At 37.8% G+C, this 25232-nt stretch overlaps 1 protein-coding gene across 1 annotated transcript; it reads right to left on the bottom strand.

Annotated features, from left to right (window-relative positions):
• On the bottom strand, positions 1 to 24773 carry ammecr1 (AMMECR nuclear protein 1). Its single transcript, XM_056445973.1, has 6 exons — positions 23575 to 24773; positions 16458 to 16568; positions 13730 to 13844; positions 7086 to 7176; positions 5912 to 6008; positions 1 to 3419 (listed from the first exon to the last, which is right to left on the bottom strand). The coding sequence occupies exons 1-6, from the start codon at positions 24024 to 24026 to the stop codon at positions 3305 to 3307; spliced, it is 981 nt and encodes a 326-aa protein (XP_056301948.1). The 5' UTR covers positions 24027 to 24773; the 3' UTR covers positions 1 to 3304.
• Between the last annotated feature and the right edge of the window lie 459 nt (positions 24774 to 25232).

The raw sequence follows: 25232 nt of genomic DNA, 5'->3' as shown, positions 1-25232 counted from the left end.
GCAGCAGATGAAAATAAATGTTCAGTTTGTGCCGTTTTTGGAGGACCGGACATATAAATGAGGCTCTGATTGCTCATCTAGCTGAAAATAAACACACTTTTCTGTCTTGTTTTTAGTCTAAATATTAAGAGATTCTTAAATTCAAGAAGTTTTTTATGGACTAGTAAATAATATTGTGTTGTTTTCAGTAATAATGAGTCAAAATGAAGTAAGTTCGTCCTTAAAACAAGCTAAATAATCTGACAATGAGGTAAGAAAGAGTCAATTATGTCAAAGCAAAATCAGATTATTTTATCTGAGCCCATAGGCAGAGTATTGAGCTTGTTTTAAGGGGAAAAACTCACTTCAATTTGACTTTTCTATTCTATATAACCACATTAAATGTCTTGCTTGTCTAGAAAATACTTCTTGATTTAGGAATTGAGATATTTACACCAGAAACGAGACAAGAAATGCCTTTTTTGCAGCGTAATCTGAAATCTGAGGCCATAAAGAGAAGGGTTTAAAGGGTTTTTCAGAGCCAGACTGACCTGCTTATTGGTCAGAGGGATTTCGAGAAGCAGAACAGGGGAAAAACAGTCACCATTGGGCAGTGGAGGGCCTCTGGAGGAACACTCATTAACAGATATTGTTTTCTCTAAAGCATGAATGTCCAAACTCAGTCCAGGAGGGCCGGTGTCCTGCAGATTTGAGCTTCAACACACTTGCCAGGAGGGTTCTAGTCTTGATTAGCTGCTTCAGTTGTGTTGGACTCTCCAGGACTGAGTTTGGCCATTCCTGCTCTAAAGTCACTACATTATATGATTGTGGCCAAAACATCGGAGCTAGTTGAGCATTCAGAGCCACAATCTCTGGTCTTTGTCAGAATCGGTTTTAAGGCAACACAACTGAGTTTATTTAATTGATTTGGGTTTAAGAGAGCTTTATAATGACTGTGGATGGAACCCCAAAAGCCCTTAACGTTTTTGCATATGAAAATAAAAGACTGAAATATTCTCCTCAGAAACACAAACCTGAACGCTAGTCCACTGCGACTACAGACAACAGGATTTTTCTGTCTACATCCTCGTCCTTAAAGTAAAGCTGTGAAGACACAGACACGGTCTTTGCAGAGATTTAAAGGAACACTCCACTTTTATTTTGGAAATAGTCTCCTTCTAAAGCTTTCAAGGAGTTAAACTGCTAAGTTTTATAATTCATTCAGGCAGGTCTGGTGGGAGCACTGTTAGCTTAGCTTAGCATAAATCATTGAATCGGATTAGACCATTAGCATCTCTCTCAAAAATAGCCAAAGAGTTTGGATAATTTTGCTATCTAAAGCGAGACTCTTCTGTAGTTCCATCATGTATTAAGACTGACAGAAAACTGATCTGGTTAGGAACTATATTCTCATTTTAGCGTAATAATCAAGGAACTTGAATGACGTTCCACATGCTAAGAATGAGTGTGTAGTTCCTCTAGCCATGTCAGCCTAGAAAATACCAGCTTTGTGTTGATATTAGTACACGATTTAACTACAGAAGAGTCGAGCTTTAAACAACAAGATCATCAAATCTTTTCAAGATCATTCAGATCATTTTTGAGAAAGATGCTAACGGTCTAATCTGATTCAATGATCTATGCTAAGCTAAGCTAACGGTACTCTTTTCAGACCAGAATTCAGATGGAAAAAAGGTAAAACTCAACAGTTTCTCTCTAAGAGAGCAGTAAAATGAGCATATTTACAAAAATAAAACTAACAAGTGTCCTTTAAAAGGCACAGTCCAGCCAAAAATGAAAAATAGATCATCATTCACTCCCTCGACTTTTCTTCTGTTGAACAAACTATTTTTATTCCTACTATAAATGACAAGAGCTGCTTTTTCTCCCCAGCATTCTTCATAATATCTTCTTTGTGTTCAACAGAAGGAAAATACCTTCTAGAGTCATCATTAGCTGAACTATTCCTTTATAATGTCAGAGAGAAAACTGAAATCAAACACAACTGCTGGTTCCTAATGCGACACTCCAACAATCTCCATCCTAAGACCAACACACGTGAATGAGCTCCTCTACCACAGTAAATGACAGCATTCGTATGCAGATGTAAACATTGTTGCCATGCGAGACACAAATCGGCGTATTCATCATCGATAAGACCAGATCATCTCTCAAAAATAAAAGAAAGTAAGCGTCCTCCTGAGAGCAAAGTGAAGATTCCTGCGCCAGAAACCAATCCAGAACAGGCACCCTGCCATAGCATGCATTAAAGAGTATGGCTTGTGTTTTTCTGGAGCGTATCCCTGTCACAAAGCTTTTCCTCTCTGTGGGACAAAACAGGAGCAATATAGAAAGCGGAGGATCTTCTGACCTTCACTAAGCTAGAAAAACCTTTATTTACTCCATTATTCTGAGCACTTGCCGTCTCACAAACACCACTAGGAAACACTGGACAGCGCACAAATCCACATGAGAACTCAAACAGAAGATGAAGAACTAATAATGAAGCAACACCACGACTCCTGCTCTTCTAAACTACACTACAGACACCACAGACTGTTAATCAAAGAAAACTCCATTCAAATCAGCTAGAGCTTTGAGTTATGGGGGAATATTCTGGGTTACCCAGCAGCTAATTTAGTAAAGTGGTTTCAAAGAAAGAAAACAACGAACGCACGAGACTTCAACTCAGCCGCACTGCAGAAAACCCACAACAACGTGAAACAAACGGAAGCAGAAAACCCAAAATCACCCCTCAATAAAGAAACTGCACAGAGAGGAAAGAGGAAGCCTTCATGATCGCCCACACTGGGTAAAAGCCAAACTAACATCAAACAATAAAAAGGGGAGAAAGGCAGCCACGAAAGCTTAGCGGACATCAACTCTGAGCGAAAGCACTAGCCCATCAGTCTGAATATGACTTATTTCCATCCACAGACTCAGAAACCTGATTAGGAAATTTGTTGAAAGAATAATCATTAAAATAAACTTGTTTATTTGCTTTTTTTTTTTAAGAAAGAAAGGGAAGGGGTCGATCGATCGATATATATAGTCATATATATATATATATGCTGCAAAAACTAAATTAATACAAAGGATTAAAAATGAGGAAATAAAGGATTTTTTTGTTTTCTTCTGGGTTTATAATCGATCACCTAATGCTGATTTTGCACCCGCTGCCATGCCTCGGTCAGACTGAAGACACGGCAGCGGAAACTATCATCATAAAATGGTACAGTAGTAGAGATAGCTAGACCAGGACGGGGCCGGCTCTCCGGGGAAGATGTCCGCCGAGAGCTCCAGGGACTGGTCATGCGGCTCGCTGTCAGGAATAATGGTTGTAGGGAGGGAGCGGGTGCCCGATGCCGTTCTGGTAGTGATGGTGCTGGCGGTGGGCGATGTATTCTGCGTAGCTCATCGTCATCTTCTCACTACGGTACCTGAGAAAGAAGCCAGAGGTCAGTACTGGGGATTATTTTAATAATCGATTGAGCTACAGATGTAAATGATCAATTAATTACGCTTATTTTCTTTGAAGAGCATGTGACTGAAACACCAACGAAGCAGTAAGAGTGCGTAAAAGCTATCACACACACACATGTACATGCATGCACACAGTCATCCATCCATCCATCCGTCTATCTGTTTATCGGTCTATCCATCCATCTATCCATCCATCCATTTATCCATCCATCTATCCATCCGTCCATTTATCCATCCATCCATCCATCCATCTATCTTTCATCTATCCATCCATCCGTCCATCCATCCACCCATCCATCCATCCATCTGTCTATCCATCTATCTGTCCGTCTCTCCACCCATCCATCCACCCGTCCATTCGTCTATCCATCCATTCATCCGTCCATCCATCCATTCATCTATTCATCCATCCATCCATCCATCCATCTATCTGTCTACCCATCTATCCATCTGTCTATCCGTTTATCCATCTATTCGTCTGTCCGTCTATCCATCTTACCCGTCCATTCGTCTATCTATCCATCCATCTGTCTATCCATCCATCCATCTACCCGTCCATCTATCTATATATCCATCTATATATCTATCCATCTGTCTATTCGCCTATCCATCAATCCATCCGTCCGTCTATCCATCCATCCATCTACCCGTTCATCCGTCTATCAGTCCGTCTGTCTATCCATCCATCTATCTATCAATCCATCCGTCTATCCATCCATCCATCCATTCGTCCGTCCATCCATTTATCTATTCATCCATCCATTCATCCATCTATCTATCTATCTACCCATCTATCCATCTGTCTATCCGTCTATCCATCTATTCGTCTGTCCTTCTATCCATCTTACCCGTCCATCTGTCTATCTAATCTATCTATCTATCTATCTATCTATCTATCTATCTATCTATCTATCTATCTATCTATCTATCTAATCAATCTACCTATCTATCCGTCTATCCATCCACCCGTCTATCTATCCATCATCTATCTATCTATCCATCTATCTATCTATCAATATATCTATCCGTCTATCCATCCGTCCGTCTATCCATGCATCCATCCATCTATCCACATGGTTTCCACTACATTCATGCTTTATGATGGAGCACCACACCAAAATTCATTTCCAGCACAGTTGTTACTGGGTTTTTTTAATAGCGGGTTATAATCGCACCAAAACATATTAAAATGTAAGTAAATTATAACAGAGCAAACTTTTTTGTAATCGTAGTAGTGCTGTGCGTTATTTATTTAACCCTTTACGGTTACATTCTGACTGACAGACAGGTGTGTGATGGGTGAATCAGAATCAGAATCAGTTTTATTGCCAAGTGTGCTTCACACACACAAGGAATTTGTTTTGGCTACAGAAGCTTCCAGTGTACATAAAGTTACAAGTGACAAACACAAAATAAATCTGAAAAAATAAAATAATAAAAAATGATGAACATTAAACAGATGCGGTTAGTGAAGAAACCTGAAGCCAGCATACATGACGCAGCTTTCAGTTATGATGAACAGTTTCCATAATTATACTGAATTCATAGATAAAGGTCTGTGGTTCTGCATACAATGACTTTATCTTGCTGGAGTTTAGGGCCGTTTCACTACTTCAGGCATATCAATGTCGTTCTGTAGGTCTATTGGAAACATAAATATTCCTAGCAAATCTAATAAATGTTGGAGACATACTCGTAACAAACTAAATCGCCCTCAGCAGCATTTACTTGAGCGTACAAGAAAATCTGCGCTTGAGCAGTGAATATTTGAGGGGGTGTGCAAGAAGTTGTGCATGAACAGAGGAAAACTGTGCACAAGCAAGAGAGAGATTGCATGCTCGTATTACATGAATGCGATCTCAAAATGTGTAATTGAAATAACGCCATAGGTGGTTGGAAGATCTGTGTAAAAGGCCTGCCACCACAGCTGGAACAAATCATAGAGGAAACACTGTGTGTCTTAATGTATTATTTTATCTTGCCTAAAATTAAAGTGCAGATGGAGTTCCAGTGGTCTCCAGTTTAAAACGGACTCACTTTTTTTCTGTGTCGTACAGTTCATGTATTTTTAGTGGGCTGGGAGATATGACAAAACCATCATATCACAATTTGAGTCAGTAGCAGTTCTGTAAATTCAATCAATTCATAGTTTATATACACTTCCCACATGGAAAGGAGTATTTTATATAATTTCCTTTCTTTTAAATATATAAAGGAAAACTCTTGTGTGCTTCATATTTCTCACTTTATTTAGACCTCCAGGCCAAATGTGGTCATGCAAAGACAAAATCAACTAGTTAATAGAAGGTAGTTATTAAAACATGATTGAATACACATGAATGAGCACACTATATGAAAAATGATTATTATTTCACAGATCAATCATTTTGATTTGAACTGTATGTTTGTTCAGCATGTGATTTATACAAAAATAAGACAACTTTCTCACCTGGTCAATTTAATAGTCTTCCTGAAGTCATTTGTGATGGGAGCTTTGTATCCTCCCTTTCGAAGTAAGGAATCTATGGTCTGAATATGGTCCCATCCTACAGAGAGAGAGAATAAACACAGATGCAGTTATTTATTACCTTTGAGTCTATTCTACATGACATTTCTGTACAGTAGTCAACATTTAAGGTGGATCAAAACATTTCAAAGTGGTCCTAAAACTACTGAACTTCAGCCATTCTTTAGCCTTAAAACTATTTTGATGAATGTTTTTGGTCGCACTTTACAGTAAGGTTTCATTAGGTCATGTATTTACTAACATGAACTATAATTAACAACTCTTGTACAGGATTTATTAATTATAGTTTGACATTTGCTTGTTAACATTAATCAATGCACCATGAGTTAACACTGAATGACCTTATTACCAGAGTGTGCCAATAATGCGTTACTAGTGATGTGTTACTGTAACCGCATTACTTTTGACAGTAACTAATACTGTAACGCATTACTTTTTAACTGTATTAACTCCATTATCAATACAATATGATCCGTTTGCCCATTCAGGCTTTGATCATAATTGTGGCGTTTTGGTGACTGTCGCTTTAAATGCAAATGAGATTGTGCTCTTTTCAAAAGAGGGCGGAGCTACAAATGCCTGTGTGTCAGCATAGCGGCAGCTGTAAAACAGTGTGTGTGTTGTGAGTGCTGGTCAGGTGTGCATGTGTGCTTCAGTGCGAGTGTGTGCTTCATGCTTCTGTCAGTCTATGTCACTCCATCTAAAACTCCACATCTATAATCCTTGTAGTCTATGCTATAATGGCTAATAGACAGACGGCTGCTTCTCACTCAGGGCTGCTGTTTATGCTAATGAGGGCGAGATGGGCACTATTGGGCGGGGCTTTCCTCCTCTGATGACACATACAAAGGGAGAATGTCAATCAAAGTGTTTCTGCAGACTGATTTGATCAAGTCTGATTATAAACAATATAGTTAACTCATGTTTAATATTAGAGGCTGGTTATATTCACACACTGCTGACACACAACTGGGTTTAAACCCCGCACAAATGTGCAAAATAGCACCCCTTTAGCTAATACAACAGTATTGTAATGTTTTTGACCCTCTTCAAATGTTAAGCGCTGTATGAAACTGAAGAGCTCAGAAATCCTCACCTTGCTCCTTCGCAACCTCTGGCAGGTAGGTGGCGGTGCGCTTTGATCCTTTTTCATTAAAAAATTCTATCCTAATGCCGTGAACACCCACCTAGGAAATAAAAGACGCTTGTTTCAGATCAGATCTGCATGTAAATGATCATTTTATAAATGATAATATCCAACGGATCAAGTTCAAGTTCGATTTATTGATATAGCACGTTTCCAAACGGCTACAAGGCCGCACAACGTGCTTTACAGACACAAAACAAGCAGTACAGACATAAACAAAACCGCAATAGGGATATAATATAAGAGAGAGCATAAAAGATGTAAAATAGATTATACAAACAGTTTGGTTTCAATGCCTAAAATAAGAAAGTAATGACCCTTTAATGAATTCTGCCTAGTTAAAGATGCTACCACAGTTGACCACACTAAACAGAATTAAAAACGAGACCGTTGGCCCCCCGAGGAAGGGACTTATGCTTCAAATGACCAAGAAAATAGATAAGTCTTTAATTTAGACTTGAAAATTAGCAGTGACGAAGGCATTATTAATTCTAGCAGCAGCGCGTTCCAAAGGCGACGACCGGCTACAGCGAATGCATGTTCACCCCTGCTTTTGAGGTGGGCTTTAGAGACTTTATTAAAATCTGATCAGCGGAATGCAAGTGTCTGGGTGGAGTGTAGGCCTCAATCAGTTGAGATAAATAATGTTATTATAGTACTGACATATAAAGAGTCACGTATCTGTACATTTGCAGTCAGTTCCACCAACAACTGTTGATCATTTCACGAATAAGAGGTCAACGATCATTTTATTTTAGGGACATTTTGATCATTTTAACCCTTTCATGCATGACTTATGAAAACAGGTAAAATAAATTATGTTTTATTTAAAAATGATTCGACTATTACTCTTAATCAAGTTGTTTGAAGGAAATTACTATATAAATGAATGTTAAATTAACAGTATTCAAATGTGGACACCCTGCATTAAAGGATTAAATACACAAAGGTTTAAAGACACAGTTGACCCAGAGATGAACAGTCATCATGTACTCACATTAGTTTCAAACATTTGACTTTCTTCTTTTAATACAAAAAAAGAGGATATTTTGAAGAATGTTGGAAACCTGTAATCATTGACTTACATAGTATGTTTTTCCTACTATGAAAGTCAATTGTTTCCTGTTTTCAGCATTCTTCAAAATATCTTCTTTTGTGTTCAACAGAATGAAGAAACTCATGAAGGTTTATAATAACGTGAGGGAGAGTGATTAGTTTGTACATGTTCATTATTGCGTGACCTGCCCCTTTAAGTGTATACATGTGTGTGTTGATTGGCTAGTTGTAATATAGTTTCCGGAGTCTGCCATTTGATTGGTTAATGCACTAATAATATGAACTGCACACATTAGACTTTTAAACAATCGGGCTGGATGATGTTAGATGCTATTCCTATTAAAATCAAGTGACTTAAATGTTTTTTTTTATTTATGGTGCTGTTCATTTGCTGAAATGTTGATTTTAAGTGTAAAATGGGTTGTGTGTGGTTAATTATGATATTATGTGAACATTTGAAGACATTTAAAAGCCCAAATATTTCCTAATTCCCTCAAAAAAAATCTTCTTTAGTGCACAACTGAAGACAGAAAAACTCAAAAGTTTTGATCCACTTGAGGAGAAAGTAAATAGTGAGTAAACAGTCAATTTTAAGGGAGAACTGTCCCTTTAAAGAAGTAAAAGTGTACACTATTGTCAGGCAGGACACAGTATTCATAAACCACATGTTTAAAGCGCTCACAAAAATGAAATGTTTGGTGGAAATTCTCCGTTTAATGTGCGTCAGCTCTTCTCACACACATTAGCCAATTTTCCACAGCCAGGGCCAACAGCTTCAGACCTGGAGCCATGGTGCTAAAATCCAGCTGTGTTTCTCTACTGTTGGCCCTGTAATGCCCCAAAACACTTCATTCTGAACAATCGCCACACAACAACGCCATTTCACCAGCACTGACTGCATGACAAAAGTGCATTTGTTCAGGAATTCAGCTTTTAAAGCATCTGCAGATGGCTGAAGCTCTTGTGAAACTACTGATTTTTTAGGCATTCCTATCAAAATGTTAGTCTTAAGGATATCTATAAGCCAGTGTTTCCCAACCTTGTTCCTGAAGGCACACCAACAGTACATTTTTACCTCTTCCTTATCTAACACGCCTGAATCAACTCAATGGAACATTAGAAGAGACTCCAAAACCTGAAGTTGATGTTTCATATAAGGGAGACATCCAAAATATGTACTGTTGGTGTGCCTCCAGGAACAGGGTTGGGAAACACTGCTATAAACGAGTGTGTGTTCAAAACAGTGACAAAATTAGCATTCGGAAGATATATAAAAACCTAAAGTTTGCAGTTTGTCATGGATAAACCCTTTTTTGTTTAAGATGTCACCTTACACCACGGTCACACTGCGCTTTTCACTCCAGACTTCCATTCAAACGCATGCCTTTTTGGTCTGTCGCATTTGCAACTCGTGCCACAAGTTATTTCTACATCATTTAATCACCATCAAGAGTTTCTTTGTTCTGTTTAACACAAAATGTATTTTGAAGAATGCTGAAAACTAGTAGTACAAAACTCTATAGAAGTAAACGGCTACCAGTTTCCAACATTCTTCAAAATATCTTATTTTCTGTTAGAAAAAGAAGAAGAAACTCAAACAGGTTTGGAACAAGCGGAGGTATATATCTAGTTTAAATTTTTTTTTTGCTAACCACTGTGACGGCTTTTCCAAAATATACTTGAGTGATAATCATTAACATGCGACTCCATTAATGTCACATGCTGATTTGTACTGGTATTTTGCATCTCTGTATTCCCAACTAAACTATGACTGTCCATTGTCCTTATGTGGCTGCTAAATGTCCGTAAGCCATTTGGATCAGTCACACTGCAGATCAGCCTTGGCCAGCTGACATGGAGGAAAACAACACTCAAGGAAATAACCAGCAACGCCACCATTTCATGCACTTCCAAAACTACTATTCCTCAACATCGCTCATTTTGCACCAAAGGCCATGACCAGGGTCTCTTTACAGCGTTTCAGCAGTCAAATTTCAGTCTTGTATTGGGCTAGACGCTAAGGAATTTTTAATGGCCCAGCAGGAAAAAAACAAAAAACTAGTAATTTCTTAGCCACCAATTTTAAATAATGAGTCAAAACAAGCAGTCTGCCCCTTAGTTGTATATATTTTTGTTCAACATAACTTAAACCTCTTTAAGAACTAAATGTTTGCCTGGCTACATTTTTATTATTAAATACGAGTAGTTTTGATAAGTTCTACTGAGATGTGTTGTTGGTGATTGGATGTGTGTTGGATCAATTGGGTAGATTTGCATGAATCATTTTAAATGGGTCTTAATTTTCCCTTCAATACCCACAAGACAATATTTCAGTGAATTTAAGACGAAGCCTAAAATTGTTTTTGAAATTTAAGACATTTTAATACTTTAAGACCCTGCAGATACCAAATCTGCAGCTTTCTAGGGTTATATTTAAGACCGTTTTAATAACATGCTCAGTGAAATGTGAGACCAGTTTTATATTAAAAAAAAAAAGGATGTAAGGATGTCGCTAGAGTGGATTATTGGTTTCTTTTCTTGTGCATCCCAGCCACTAGCTCCCCATCTGAGTTTTTAGCATAGGGGTAATGTAGTCGTTTGACTTTGAATTTTGGCTCAACTTTGAATCTCTTCAATTTGTAATGTTCAGTATTTATTTAAATAAAGATAACTGGCTCCTTTACCTGAAAGCTCAGATTTGATTCTCATAATTGGTGTTGTTGACAGAGTTTGAGGTTTACTGTATCATTATTATTCACACCTTACAGATGTTGATCTACCCTAAAGTTCACTTTGATTGTTCAGTATTTATGCTTTACCTTTGCACACACTTTGTAAGATATTATTGATCAAGTTTAAGAGTCTCTTTAACGCTTACGTTCATTTTAAGACATAAGAGATAAGATATATATATTTTTTTAGCATAAATTTTTTTGCTTTTTACTATTAAAACTATTTACCTTAGTAACGTTGGTAAATGAAAATAATTAAAAAGAAAATTCTAATATTCCGAAAAGGATTGTAAAAATATTCAATAATTATTGATACCGAATGATTTGAAACATATCTTGTAAACTTTATTGCTGTATCACCCAGCCCTACTGGTTATATTCAAATGTGGTTTCAGAAAAAAATAAACATTCAGATCAAAAGTGCATTATTTGTCATAACTGTACTGTTATTGTACAAGATTTAAATAAAAAAATTAACACCATAAAGCCATTTTATTTCTAATTTAATTCAAGGACCTGTGTTTGTTTTTCAGTGCTTTCCAGGCCTTGAATCCATGTGTGAAATTCAATTACTGTCAAGAAGCATGGGATCAACGGACCTTTATTTCTATAGCTCTTTTACAATGTAGAATGTGTCAAAGCAGCTTAACGTAGAAGCTCTAATAAACTGAAATATTGTCAGTCCAGTATTAAAAATAGTAATAATAATATTAATAAAAACAATTAAAAATCAGGCCAGCCTGAGAAGTTTGAATCCAGCCCTTGGCTTGTCTATCGGTGCATCTCTAGTTCTTTATTTGCTAATGTATGGGTTGATCAATCTGTCTTAAGTTATTATGGAGTAAAATCCAGCAACATCCGATTGCGTAAGCAGAATCCCTGTGAGCATGTCTTATATTGAGTTCCACATATTTCTATTCTGCATTCTGGATGACAAATAAAACGACTTTAAATAGTTTTCAGAACAGTAACAAAACCTTTACGCTGTTAAGTCCATTGCATTGCCCTTGTGTGCTGTTGGGGGTTGTTTTTATCCACTCTGGGTTGATTTTGAGTCTTAATTTGGCCACAACTAGCTCCGTTTTTTCAGCAAATGGAATGAGCTTTGGTGACAAAACGTATTGACACACATTTTTTAAAAAAATGCTAATTCACTACACTTTGGTTATGTTGGGGGCTGTTTTTGCCCCATTGACTTCCATTATAATCACATTTTTTGATGATTGCAAAGCCATGACGGCATATAATCATGCATTATTGATTGTTTCTGGTTTTCCCCATTGAGAAGAGGGACAATTTGTCATTATGCTGTTGATCAACAGTTGCAGTGCTAAAAAAAAAGCTTAGTTTCTGGCTGTGGAGTTGTGTTATATGGAGTTATGCGTGTGTATGTGTGTGTGTGAGGGAGAGACACACAGACCTTTGAGCACTTAGACATAACAAGGTGAAAAAATCTAAATAAGCAGCTCAGCTCTCAGAACATAGTAAGTGTATTTCTGCACACACACACACACACACACACTGATTTGTTGTTATGCTCTATATAACTATAATATAAAAGCCAGAAATGTTTTAGACAGGCTTATATCAAGGGTTAATGCTGCTGACGAACTGATGATCAACAGTAAAATGACACATCATCCCTCTTCCCAACAGGGAAAACCAGCAACACTCAATCAAGAATACATGATTATATGCTGTCATGGCTTGGCAATCATAGAAAAGTGATTATAATGGAAGTCAATGAGGCAAAAACAGCCCCCAACATAACCAAAGGAGAGTCAATCTGAACAATAGGTTTATACTACGGTATTTAAGACCAACAGACACCCTTATGTCATCAGCGTCTGCACTGCTGCAGATCCCGGAGGTCACACTTTGTCTGAACAAGCAGAAACACATGCACAGTCTCATGTTCATGTGTTCACATGGCCTGAATCATCCAGATTACAGCGTATAACGACAGGATAAGTCTGTGTGCCTGTGCTTTATCTGAAAGCCAGGACGCAGTGAGTAGGCACTTCTGCACAGCCCAGAAGCACTGATAATGATAAATGATCATGCAATTTGCAGGCTGTCCATCAACAGGGTGGAGATGAAGACTGGATCGTCGTGCACACGAGCAGCTAATCTTGAAACGTCGCATTTATGAAGAAATACAAGCCTTTTGCTAGAGCTCTAACCGTTCTTTGATTCCAAAAGCAACAAGGCTACTTAGAATCAATAGGTACAAATGAATAACCTGAAGGCCAGACAGGCCAGGATAAATAAACGGATCAATATTTATAACACAATAAATGTTTAAGCTGACTTCGAAGGTGAACATACTCTCGAAGGTCAAGTTATACTGAAGTAAAGAAACAAGACAAACACATGAAAAAATGATTAAGAGGAAAGCAACACTTATATAAAGACTTTTCATTCATTCTCTTGTCGGCTTAGTCCCTTTATTAATCCGGGGTCGCCACAGCGGAATGAACCGCCAACTTATCCAGCATGTTTTACGCAGCGGATGCCCTTCCAGCTGCAACCCATCTCTTGGAAACATCCACACACACTCATTCACTACGGACAATTTAGCCTACCCAATTCACCTGTACCACATGTGTTTGGACTGTGGGGGAAGAGAGAGCGTGAGAGAAAGCGTAAATGACACTGGCGTATCTAATAGCTCACAGTAACATTCGTTAGCTACCTCTACATAAATATTTTTTGGCATATTTGCAAGTTATTTGGCAATTCTGTGAATAACTCATCTTAATCAGATCACCAGTTTATTAATGGCTGAAGGCAATAGACTCTTACCTCCCAGTCTAGGTAATCACCAACATCCTCAAAGTTGGTGAGCAGAGACACTGAGCAGAAGAGACGCGGCAGCTCGTCCCTCGTCATGGGGGGAAAGCGACTGTCTTTAAGGGCACTGGCAAGGGCACACGAAGACAAGATTTAGAGCAAAGCCATGTCACCTCAAGAGTAGTGTTGTCACGATACTGGAATTATGGTACTGAAATTAAAAACATCCATTTCCCTCGAACATTTGAGCAACGATGAGTGTGTTGTTAAACACTGCTGATTGGCTAATGTGTTCACATGCTCAACAGAAAAGACTGTGATTGGCTGAAAAGGTCAGAAGTTAACCGAAAGTGTTTTGGAGCATTTTGCAGCGAACTTTACAGCCAATCACAGTCATTTCTGTTGAGCACGTGAACACAACAGCCAATCAGCTGTGTTTAATAAGTATGCACTCAACATCGCTCAAATGTTTGTGGAAATTTTAATCTACTGTACTGATTTGAACTGAAATTACAGTATCATGACAACGCTAGTCAACAGTGTGATTAGATCAAAGATCATTAGAGTAAAGGTCTAGTGCAATATGGTAAAATGTCCTCAATAACATGAATATAATGCTTGAACATTGGGTTAACTATCCTTTCACATTACGGAAACCTATTTTCCTCAAATATGCTCAACTATGTGAGGTGTGAGGGAAGTATAGTTGTTTAAACGGAAAAAATAAAAACATCGCAAAATAGTTTAGTTATTAAACTGCGACAGCAGAGCCTGAATTTCCAGCTCTGCATAGATTTATTCACTTTAGCAAGCTGGGTTAAATGAGTCAATTAATCCATTCAAATCAGCCAAATATTGACATTTTCTCAAAAACAGTGGGTCTCATTCACTAACCAAATTTATGCGTGAAATGTTCACGCGAATAAATCATGATTCATCAAAACTTTCGTACTCAAATTGATTATAAATGCACAACTTATACCAAACGTACGCAATAATCATGTCACCTGGGGCCTTATAAACATGTGTAAAGAACCCTGCATATTGTTAGATATGCTCTTTAAAGGATGAATGAAAGGTAATTAGACATTAAAAATGTTTATTACAGTAATATATGTATATTTAGAGGTCCAAACAAAGGAAGATTCATCTCACCTTGTGTTTGGAGGTATGGCAACAGTGACTGCGTCTTTAGAGAGGGGACAGATATGTTTTCTGGGAGTGATGAATGGCTGTTCAGGCCCTGATCACAGCAAATGCGCTTTTTGCAGTGATGGTGCCTTTTTAAAATCGTTTTCTATTGGCATTAAGTGTTTTACATTAGGTTTGTGCCTTGTGACACAAACAGCATGCAGAAGAATACATACACAACTTCACACAAGGCATGAGCCGTGTGTCACGGAGATCACTCGATGCAGAAGTATACACCAGCCTTAATTTAAAACACTTCAAGTTTACTAACAAGAGAACGAGTTTACAAAATCATGTGCGTACGCATGTGTTGTTAGGCGGAAAGATTTAGTGAGAAGTACAAATCTGGGTATGAGTACAAAAAAACGTACGCCATTATTAGTGAATGAGACCCAGTATTTTTTTAATAATAGCGCAAGTGAATCAGTGCCATTCAACATTTCCCAAACAACATGAACAAATACATTTGACAACAGTTATTATATAAAATGTCCAGTGCTTATAGGAGCTGAAAGAACAGTTCCTCAGATGATATTTCTCTCTCTCTGTATTTCTGGTCCCTCGTCATTCGCGGGAGTTACGTTCTAAGAATAACAATAGGCAAAATCCACAAAGTAATCAGCTTTAATGAACAATTATTATAGATGTTTGAAGGCTGTAAAACCCCTCACTACACTTTTCTCAGACAGGCATTAACATTCTCACACTTTTCTCTCAGTCTCATGCAATTTGAGAGTCAAAAAAAGTCTTGCACTGACTTTCACCTGAACTTTGGATCTGTTAGATTGCCTCATTCCCTCTATTGTCTTCAAGAAACCAAACCATTTTTAAAAATTAAAGTATAAACATGAATAATTGGTTGCACTTTACTTTAAAATGTACTTGTTACAGGGTAACAACTCAATTACACGTACAGCGGCAATATTTGCCTACAATAAAACTTTTATAGGTAAAAAAAAACCTTCAGCCATTTCTTTAGCTCGTATTTAAATGTTGAGTAATTTGTAACACCTCTCAATATAATTCGACAAATACTCCAGTAACTAATTATTAAATACTGACCGTGCAAATGTTGTTTAATATTAATCAAAGCTCAATAAATGATGTTTTCGGGCTATTCTAAAGATCTTCTGACCTGATTCACTTGATTTTAACACTGTTGCACTTGCAACTAGTAAGACAATATGTAATATGAGAAAACAAAAATCATGTGGGTTAGATTTACACATGTAGCTATGTATAATTATTATAATATGTACAAGGAACGTGTGAGGAGGAGACATTAAAATAATACATCACCAAATAACTGTATCATTAGTAATAGCAGCACAGAGAGAAACAATTAATGTGAAGATACAAGAGTAAAACATTCTGTGTGTCCAATAGTTTGATGTGGCACAACGTTAACTAAAAATAGAAAGAAAGCAGGGAGGAAAGAACAGTGTGTTCATTTAGAGATCAGCCTGAATACGGTATTTCATTGTATGAATTATGAATCAAGACAAAAGGGAACGGAAAGCAGACATTCACGGACAAAGATGTGTGGTACCTGGTAAGGGTGTACTCCCTGAGTCCTGAGTGCAGGTTCATGGCAGAAAATGTACCTATACAACCCCTTAACCGCTTGTCCCGGCCGATTTTCCAAGTGACAAACAGTGGGCTGTTGAGAAAGGAGAAACAAACAGATCAGGACACTAAAAAAGGCACATTAACTGTGAATTAGGGCTGCACGATGTATGGTTTCAGCATCGATAATGCATTGGTCACGTCGCAGGATATGCAATGTTGAGTTTGTATTATCATTTGCACGTGTTTTTGATGCCTGTGATTGTATAATGATTTTAAAAACATTCAGATTTAAGAAACTGAACCATTTGTGAGCTTAAGTAACCTGTCGGGGACCCTAAAAAGATTTTATGGAGATGCAAATAGTAAACATTAATTCATCAATCTCTGACTAAATGTGCGCATGAAAATATTCAACATATGCAAATAGAGAAACGCATTGCAAATAGTACAGAGGGGGGGGGGGGGCAGTACTCCTACTGCAGATTCATCCCAATTGATCGAACAATATAAATTATTTTCAAATAGAGATGTTAAATCATCTGGCAAAACTGTATTCATTGTTAGATTTGTCCAATATCGTGCAGCCCTACTGTGAATATATGCATGACCACAAAATAAAACTCTACAAATCACATTAAAGAAAGCCTAATTAAATATCCTGTGAATTTAAAATGAATATAAATTGTTTGAGATGTTAGTAGGATAACTCTAAGCTAGTGTGCTCAAAAACAATGACAAAATTCACATTTAGAAGATATACACATACAAAGTTCAGAGTTTGTCACTTCCACTTAAATACATCCAAAATCTTCTGACCAATCAAATGCTCTCTAGTGTCTGACATGCCCCCGCCCCCTTCTTTTCATTGGCTTTTCATTTGATGCACTTGAGCCCAGTCACTGGCAAAGCTGTGAGGAAAATCAAAGGCTATCGGCTGATGTTTAAAAAGGGGAGGAGCTACGGTATGCCACGCCCTCTCATCGTGCTTCAGTTGAGTTTACGCCAAACGTCAAATAAAAATATGCACATTTCAAAGCGCTCTTTAGAGGGATAGATCACCCAAAAATGAAAAGTTTTACCTTGGGATGCTCCGATCAGAATTTCTGATTCCTCGTCATGGTTATCAACCAATACAGATACTATATATAACTTTAATATTGCATTAAGCACATTTTCCCTTCAAGTATAATACTCAAGTGGAGATCTCTCATTTGCTAAGAGAATAAATGAAGGATGCTGCATATAATCCCTTAAACATGTCACTTATAACCATTTAGTGTGGACACATCATGGTCAGAGGCAGCTTTAGAAAAAGTAATAGATAAAACTGATCAGAAATTCGGTAAGAAATCACTAACAATGCAATTTGGAAAGATTGCAAATGATGGAAGAAAAATTCAACATGTCTCAACGAAAAAAAGATTTGACTGATGCATAAGAAGCTAACATGGATCCTCCTCTGCTTGTAAACCCATAAAGAACACTTGCAATCAGTTCATGTGATCGGCCAGATTAGAGAGTATCAATCGAGTCATAAAATGGGATTATCGGTCCAGCCGATCGATCGGAGCATCCTTACTTTTACCATTTACTCACACTCAAGTGGTTCTAGTCTTTCTTCTGTTAAACACAATACAAACTAAGCTGAAGGATGTTTAAAAAAGCAGTCATTGGTATTTATAGTAGAAATAAAAACACTATGGAAGTCGACGTAGTTTTTTCACTATATCTGTGTGTCCAACAGAACAATGAAACTCAATCCCATGTAAGGAAATGATGGCAATTATCATTTTTTTGGGTGAACTATCAGCTACTATATGAAGAGTATTAGTGAGTCTTTCAATCCCGCCATTAAAGGTTAAAGTGAAGTTAATGAGGACAGGGATTAACTACACACGCCTGAGGTCACGGTCAATATTTAACTGCTCCTATAAAAATAAACTCAACTCAATCAGTTGATCATGATGGAAATTCAGAGACTAAACCCTCTGGCAAAAGTCTCTATGGGATTAAGGGAATTATTAAGGGGACGTATAACAAGTTTACAGGTTAAGAGAATGAATGAATAAAGCAATAAATCTGCATTCTACTCCAAGTAAAGCAAGCAGCATTGTAAAAGAAATCCATAAATTTATGGTAAAAAAGGGGCAGCTGTGATTGCCAGAATTTTCTGTAAAAAAAAAGATGGCGTGTCCAATTGTTACAGTAAATTACTGCATTTCATTAATTTATTGTCAATATTAAAATAGTGTTGTTTGATTTTGGTGCGTTTATCTTATAAACAGGTCATGAGCCACACTCGTTGAGTTATACAATTTTTATTTCTTATTCTTCGTGAAATATAAACAGAAACATTAATATATATAATAATATATTGTGTATACTTTTTATTTTCTATCATTTGAAGCACTTTTTATTAGTTTGTTTCATCACTTCAACACATCTGATTTGTCTTTGTTATTGAAAATTGCGAAATTTCATGATTTTTCACATTTATAAGTGTAATTAGAGCTGGGCGATAGAACGGTATTGGTATTTATTGACCGAACACCATTGTCAATAACAATAAAAACAATATTCTGTATGAAGCGATACAGTTTTATTAAAATGTGTCTGCTTAGCGCGAACCTTGGAAAGGTTATTTCCTATCACGAAGCACGGCTTGCAGGCACAAATAGGGAGCGACTTGCACATGCAACTAGACCCAACCAATCTGCTTCACACTTTGTATGGAATATAGACATTTCGATAATAACGGTAGACTAATTACATCAGACGAACATAGGGCATCCAAACACTGCAGTGCTTTTTAATTTTCTCCGTGAATAAAACGTATCAAAACCAACACAATCTCTCTGCAATTCGTAACTTTTTGCTTTAGTCGCTAAGTACAATTTAGTACGATTTGCTCATCCCCCAATGACGGATGGGTTTAGGGGCGGGGTTAGGTGCCACGCCTCCTTTTTAAAATCGTACAATTTTCACAACCTAGTTGTGGTCTCACATCCAGCTACTGACCAGGCACAGCCCTGCTTAGCTTTAATGGGTGACCATGTGAGAGTTGCAGAGAGCTAACTGCCAGCACGTCTTTACCAAATCACCAATACATTTAATAAATAATAATAATAATATTAATAATAATAATAATAATAATGATAGAGGAAACTGTATGAAATCTGTTTGCATTTTTAGTTCAAAGAGCAAGCGGAAAACAAATATTGTGCAAATATAGTTTTTGCCTTTGGTACTATGCAGTTCTGATTGGTTACGCTTCTTGTGATGATCCAATTACTGCTTGAATTTGTCATTAATTTACATATCATTTCTGAAGCAAGTTGATTTACACATTTAAATGTGTTTTTTTATAACTTTTTAACAAAGAAAAGTTTTTTTGGTTTAAACTTTAAAGTCATTTCAATTTCTCAAAGTCATCAAATATAGCTATATCATGGCTGCCTTGAAGGAAATGAGCTAAATATGGACATGGCTGCGCAAACCGCTGACAGAGACAAAAGGTCTGAGGTAGTATTTTCATTGGGATCAGCAGCACAGTTGTCAGACTAAAGCCACTGGTGACACTCATGCAGTGAAACAAGAATACCCTACAGTACACATATAATCTCAATAAACGTGCTAAAATATTAATTACAAGTTTTAAATCAACTAGCCCCACTGCACACACAAAGGAGGAAAATTAAAAGCTAACATGCTGAAAACATAGCAGCTAGCTTGCAATGTGCTCAGATTAAATGGCAGAGAGGGAATTAGCCAAGATATAAACACATGAACAGCACGCTTCTGAGAAGTTATAATGGTTATTTTTACATTTATTTTAACAAAAGATGTGTTAAGCAGAGGTTATTTTTCTAAAACGCAGAAACAACTGCAATCTGGACAAGCAGCATTTTTATTTTACATGTGACCAAGTCAAGACAGCAGATTACAGGTAATGTACTTTACAGGTAATGATGTTCAATAACACTTTTAAAATGCTAATGATTAACACTGATTTCTGATGTCATATTTTATTTATATATATTTTATATTTCTACATTCTGCCCTTTTAAATTCTAAATAAAGTAAAAAATATGATCCCATATGAACGAGTACATGTAGTTTAATATGCATTTTTTATCAGCCATTTGTATATGGTCAATATATAAACTATTAATTGACTGAATTTACAGAAATGGTAGTATATTGTGATATATCATTATCAGGATACAAGCTGACTTATATCCATGCGATTCGTCATATCACCCACCTCTATTGCAAATAAATGAATAAATCAATGCAGTCTTTACAGTATTAAATACAGCTGCAAGGTAGGGTTGTCGTGATACCATTAATTCATGTCACGATATTATACCAGCTAAATCGTGACGCCAACTACTACTGCGATACTGTAATTCATAACTCAAATCCATTAAATAAAGGAAAATGTCAGAAATACTATATTTTATTTCTTATAATAGGCCTACTTGAATTGAATTAATAATTCCCTTAATATTGAAAAAGTATTTGCACGTCTCTTCGCCTAAAATGTATTCGTACATATTTTATTTACATGATTAGATTTACATTTGAGATCATTTCTCGCTTGTGTGCGTGTCTATATTTGAAATACCAAATTTGAGCTCATGCTAATAATGTGTGCTTGATTATTAAAGTGCTTCTGACGTCCTTTCAGAAACAGACAAATGCGAGAGTGAAGACCGAAAAAACAAAGGAGCAAATGATTCTTTCAGCCACCTAAAACACGCCATGTTTAACTATTATCATCGCCTTTAAGGCTATTATGAACTCTGAATGACGGAATTACATTGTTAATGCTACATGTGCTGCTGGAGATAAAAGATGAGAGGTTTGTGATGACTGTATACGTCTCATATCATTTATGAACCCTAAATGTATGTTTTGGGTATTTTTGGTAACATTTCAGAGACTGTAAAGCTCTGTATGTGTTCGTAAATGTTTTTTATTTTATTTTATATAAATCACAGACAATACAGTAGGTTCTTTTGCATTATCACTGATCTCCAAGTATGATCAAATCCTTTTCATTGAAAGTTTAGTTATTAATATTTATCTATATGTATATTTGTTCAGTAAGAAGTGCTTCACATATGTTAACTTCAAGCAAGAATGACGTCGACTGAAATATCACGCCTACGTAAAGGGTATCACTGGTACCATTTGGCAATAGACACACAAGCCTGATGAGGGTGACCAAACCATACCGTAAAGGAATATTTTATTTACAATATTGCATTTACATTTGATATTATTTCAGCATTCATCACATCATCGGTTGAGCAAAAATCAGATAACTTTGTTTAATCAATTAATTTATCTTGTAGATGCGTCGCTGTATGCACAGATCACAAAAAAACAACAGTTTTAGCTAAACAGAAAATAAAGTTAAAATATTCTACAGCAGCAGCACTCAAAAGCTCATATACTTTTTTATGATAACTATTTTTAGGGGCTTTTTCATCTCTAATGTGATAGGACAGCGAAGGACAGACAGGAAAGCACTGGGAGCAGAGAGAGGGGAAGGATTGGCATAGGACTTCGATCTGGGAATCTAACTCTGGTCGCCGTGAGCATCTTGGTGCTATATGTCGGCGCACTTAACCACTGGCCAACATAAACCTCATATACTTGATACTAATAATAGACCTTTCTTATTTCAAAATACTATGGGAAATTTACAGTAACATAAATAGTGATGGCTGTTGCTAGAAGGGATAGAGCTGCAGACGGAAATTAACCAGAATTATTTATATTTATTAAATTACCTATTAACTGTATTTTATTAGCACCTACCCAACCTCTAAATCCAACCCTCACAGTAGTGTACAAAATATTAATGTTGTGGGTATCTAGACTTTACCATAAATGGTCAAATTATATTTATAGATTAAGTGCCTGGACTGAGGCAAGTGAGTCCATACTGCCTTAACACATGTATATGTGTGTGTAAGCAAGAGCAGAGGGAGGAACTGCAGTGAAGGCATTCATTCATTGACTAGTTTGACTAACACTGACCAGCCGGATAAGATGAAGATCCCTTTAACACTCTTATAAAACAGCTCTCGGTCTACTTTTACAGGCATACATAATCACACTTCACAACACACCAGCTGTCACTGACGAAGCTTACCTGAACAGGTCCTGAATGATAGAGTGTTTAACGAGTGACAAAAGAGCAGAATACCGAACAGTTGACGATCTAAACAGTTTGTTAAATTAAGTTTTTAGTTTGTCTACTGATATCACTTGTGCTGTAGTTAATTAATTAATTGTTAATGGCAACCAATGTAACTTATTGGAGAAACCCTGTAGTTAGTAGGATGTCTCAAATGAAAATCTCTAAGGGAAACATAAACAACTCTCGGCTTTGTTAGCACTAGCTCGCTTCAGCTAATGTTTGACGGTAGTTTAGAATAAAAAAAGATTATAACTCGAAGTTATTCGGGTGGAAAAATAATGAATTATGCTCATAAAAGAAACTGACACAAAGTGAGTAGAAAAAGAAAAACATTTTGCCGAATTGAGTGAGTTTGGCTAGCGGTGGTTAGCACGTTAGCTTGCAGAGCAGCTCGGACAGAGCAGAAAAGGCTAACACCCATTTAATCTCCTTCTGGGGGAAAAACACATCAGCTATTCCTAATTAACGGACGCGACGAACATCGATCAATTCACTTCTAGTCTCCGAAATAACACACGTTAAAACTTTGAAACGCTAGATTTACCATCAATTATCCGCATTTAAGAAACTTTAATGATTTACCCATAAACTAAATTAATTACTAGCCAATGTTTATCGTTTAATGATTCATTGTAAAACTCCTCACTTCTCGTGTTCGGTTGTGCTGTTCTTGTTTGGTAATCGGACGGGTTTGGATTAACGTTAGCTAGATTAACGAGTGAAGTGTTTATTGCAGCATTCGCTGTGAACATCCAGTCATTTAAAACGCCCAGACTACAAAACTTGAGACTCGACTCGTGTCGACTAAAGTCAAGAAACCAGGAAACACAGCATCTGTTGTTGAGGTAAACCAGGTCAACATAGCCATCTTGCTACTACTTACTAGGGGTCGTTTGTAAACCTGGGTGTTCGAGGAGGCTGGTATCCGTATAGATGGCAATAAAGCACGTCGAAGCAAAAGCTACACATCTCCGCCGAAACCACCATTTTCCTGGCTCCGGAGCCGGGGCTGAGAGTCGGGGAGAGGCCGGTGGAGTTGTATCCTCCGGGAGTCGCGGACAGCGCGTTGGTGTTGTTACCGCCGCTGCTGCTGCTACCGCTACCGCTACCCCCCGGACCCCCCAGGCCGTTCACTCGATTCACGCTCCCGGCCACGACAGTCGACGACGACCCAATCCCCAGTTCCGATCCACAATGTCCGGTCCCGGCTACCCCGCTTCCCGCCCCGCCGGGACCCCCCGCGCCAGGGGATCCCGACAACTTCTGCTTCTTCACCCCGCAGCACCCGGCCGCCATCTTCGAACAATCTGCACCGACACACCGCTTCCGACCCATCACCGTCAGCGCGGGAAGGGCGGGCCGAAACGCAGACCACACGTAGAAATCCCACTGCGTCAGCACGTACGACGGACAATGCTCCACCTTCTCTTCCTTTTTGACAGACGTAATAAGAGGAGCTTACGTTTATTTATACATACACATATATATATTTAAATATATATGTGTGCGTGTGTGTCTCCACAAAAGTCTGCAATGTCACCCGAGCCTTTCCCCCTAAGAAAATACGTAGCGTACGCTGCAGCCTTACGTAATGTTCTTAGGCAGCAAAATAAGCACAATTATGTGTGTGACAGCACGCACAGGTCCATCCATACACCATATGACAGTCCAGCTGGGAGAATAAACAATAATAATAAACGTGGCCTGTAGATGAGCGATCTCCGGTGACCCATACAGGGTGGCCGAGCGCAGTCCCGGTGCCGTCAGTCGCTGCGGCTCGGCGACAGCACCATTCCCGCCGGCCACACGACCTCCTCACCGCGAGCCCGCCGCGTCTACCGAGCTCCAAAGTTTTCCGTCGACGGATCGCAGCGCTGTCATGCGGTTATTCGGGCGCATTTCCGAGCTGCATGATGGCACGGCCTCGGTCAGTCGTCCGCTGGGTTTCCCCGGTGTCTCCGAGTGTTCCGCCTGCCGATGCTAACATTAGCTCGGAGGAAGAAAAAAAGATATCCTCAGCGAAGCACTCAGACTCGTATTCTCCACTTTCACACAGAGCCCAGGACGTATTTTTACGACAGATTCCTGCGTATGCTACGCTATTCACCAACCTGTGCGTAGAAACCCCGCATTAGTTACGCGCTCATTCAGCGGTATCTCTCCTCAGCCTCAGCTCGACGGTTGACGCGCGGTAAAACTATGCTAGTGAGTTAAAGTTGGGTTTATATTCACACATTCAGCGTTCAATAACATATTAAAGCAGAATATAAAACAATAATACAGATGTACTCTTATGAGCACCACTTTTCCATTGTTTATCACGCCACTTTGAATACCTGATATGTACGTGGTGCATAATAACAACATTAGCACTATTTAATTGACTGAACAATGTTCCTTGACAGTCATTGGTCATTGTAAACATTTTGGGTGAAAGTCCGAATATGGGTCAATATTAAACTAACTTTACCTCAACAAAAATGCTGTTCTCCACATAAATCCCTTATTTTCTGACACAAATTAAGTTAATCATTCATTTTC

This window comes from Danio aesculapii, chromosome 21, assembly GCF_903798145.1.
Source record: "Danio aesculapii chromosome 21, fDanAes4.1, whole genome shotgun sequence".
Classification (NCBI taxonomy): domain Eukaryota; kingdom Metazoa; phylum Chordata; class Actinopteri; order Cypriniformes; family Danionidae; genus Danio; species Danio aesculapii.
This window is presented reverse-complemented; position numbering and strand designations above follow the sequence as displayed.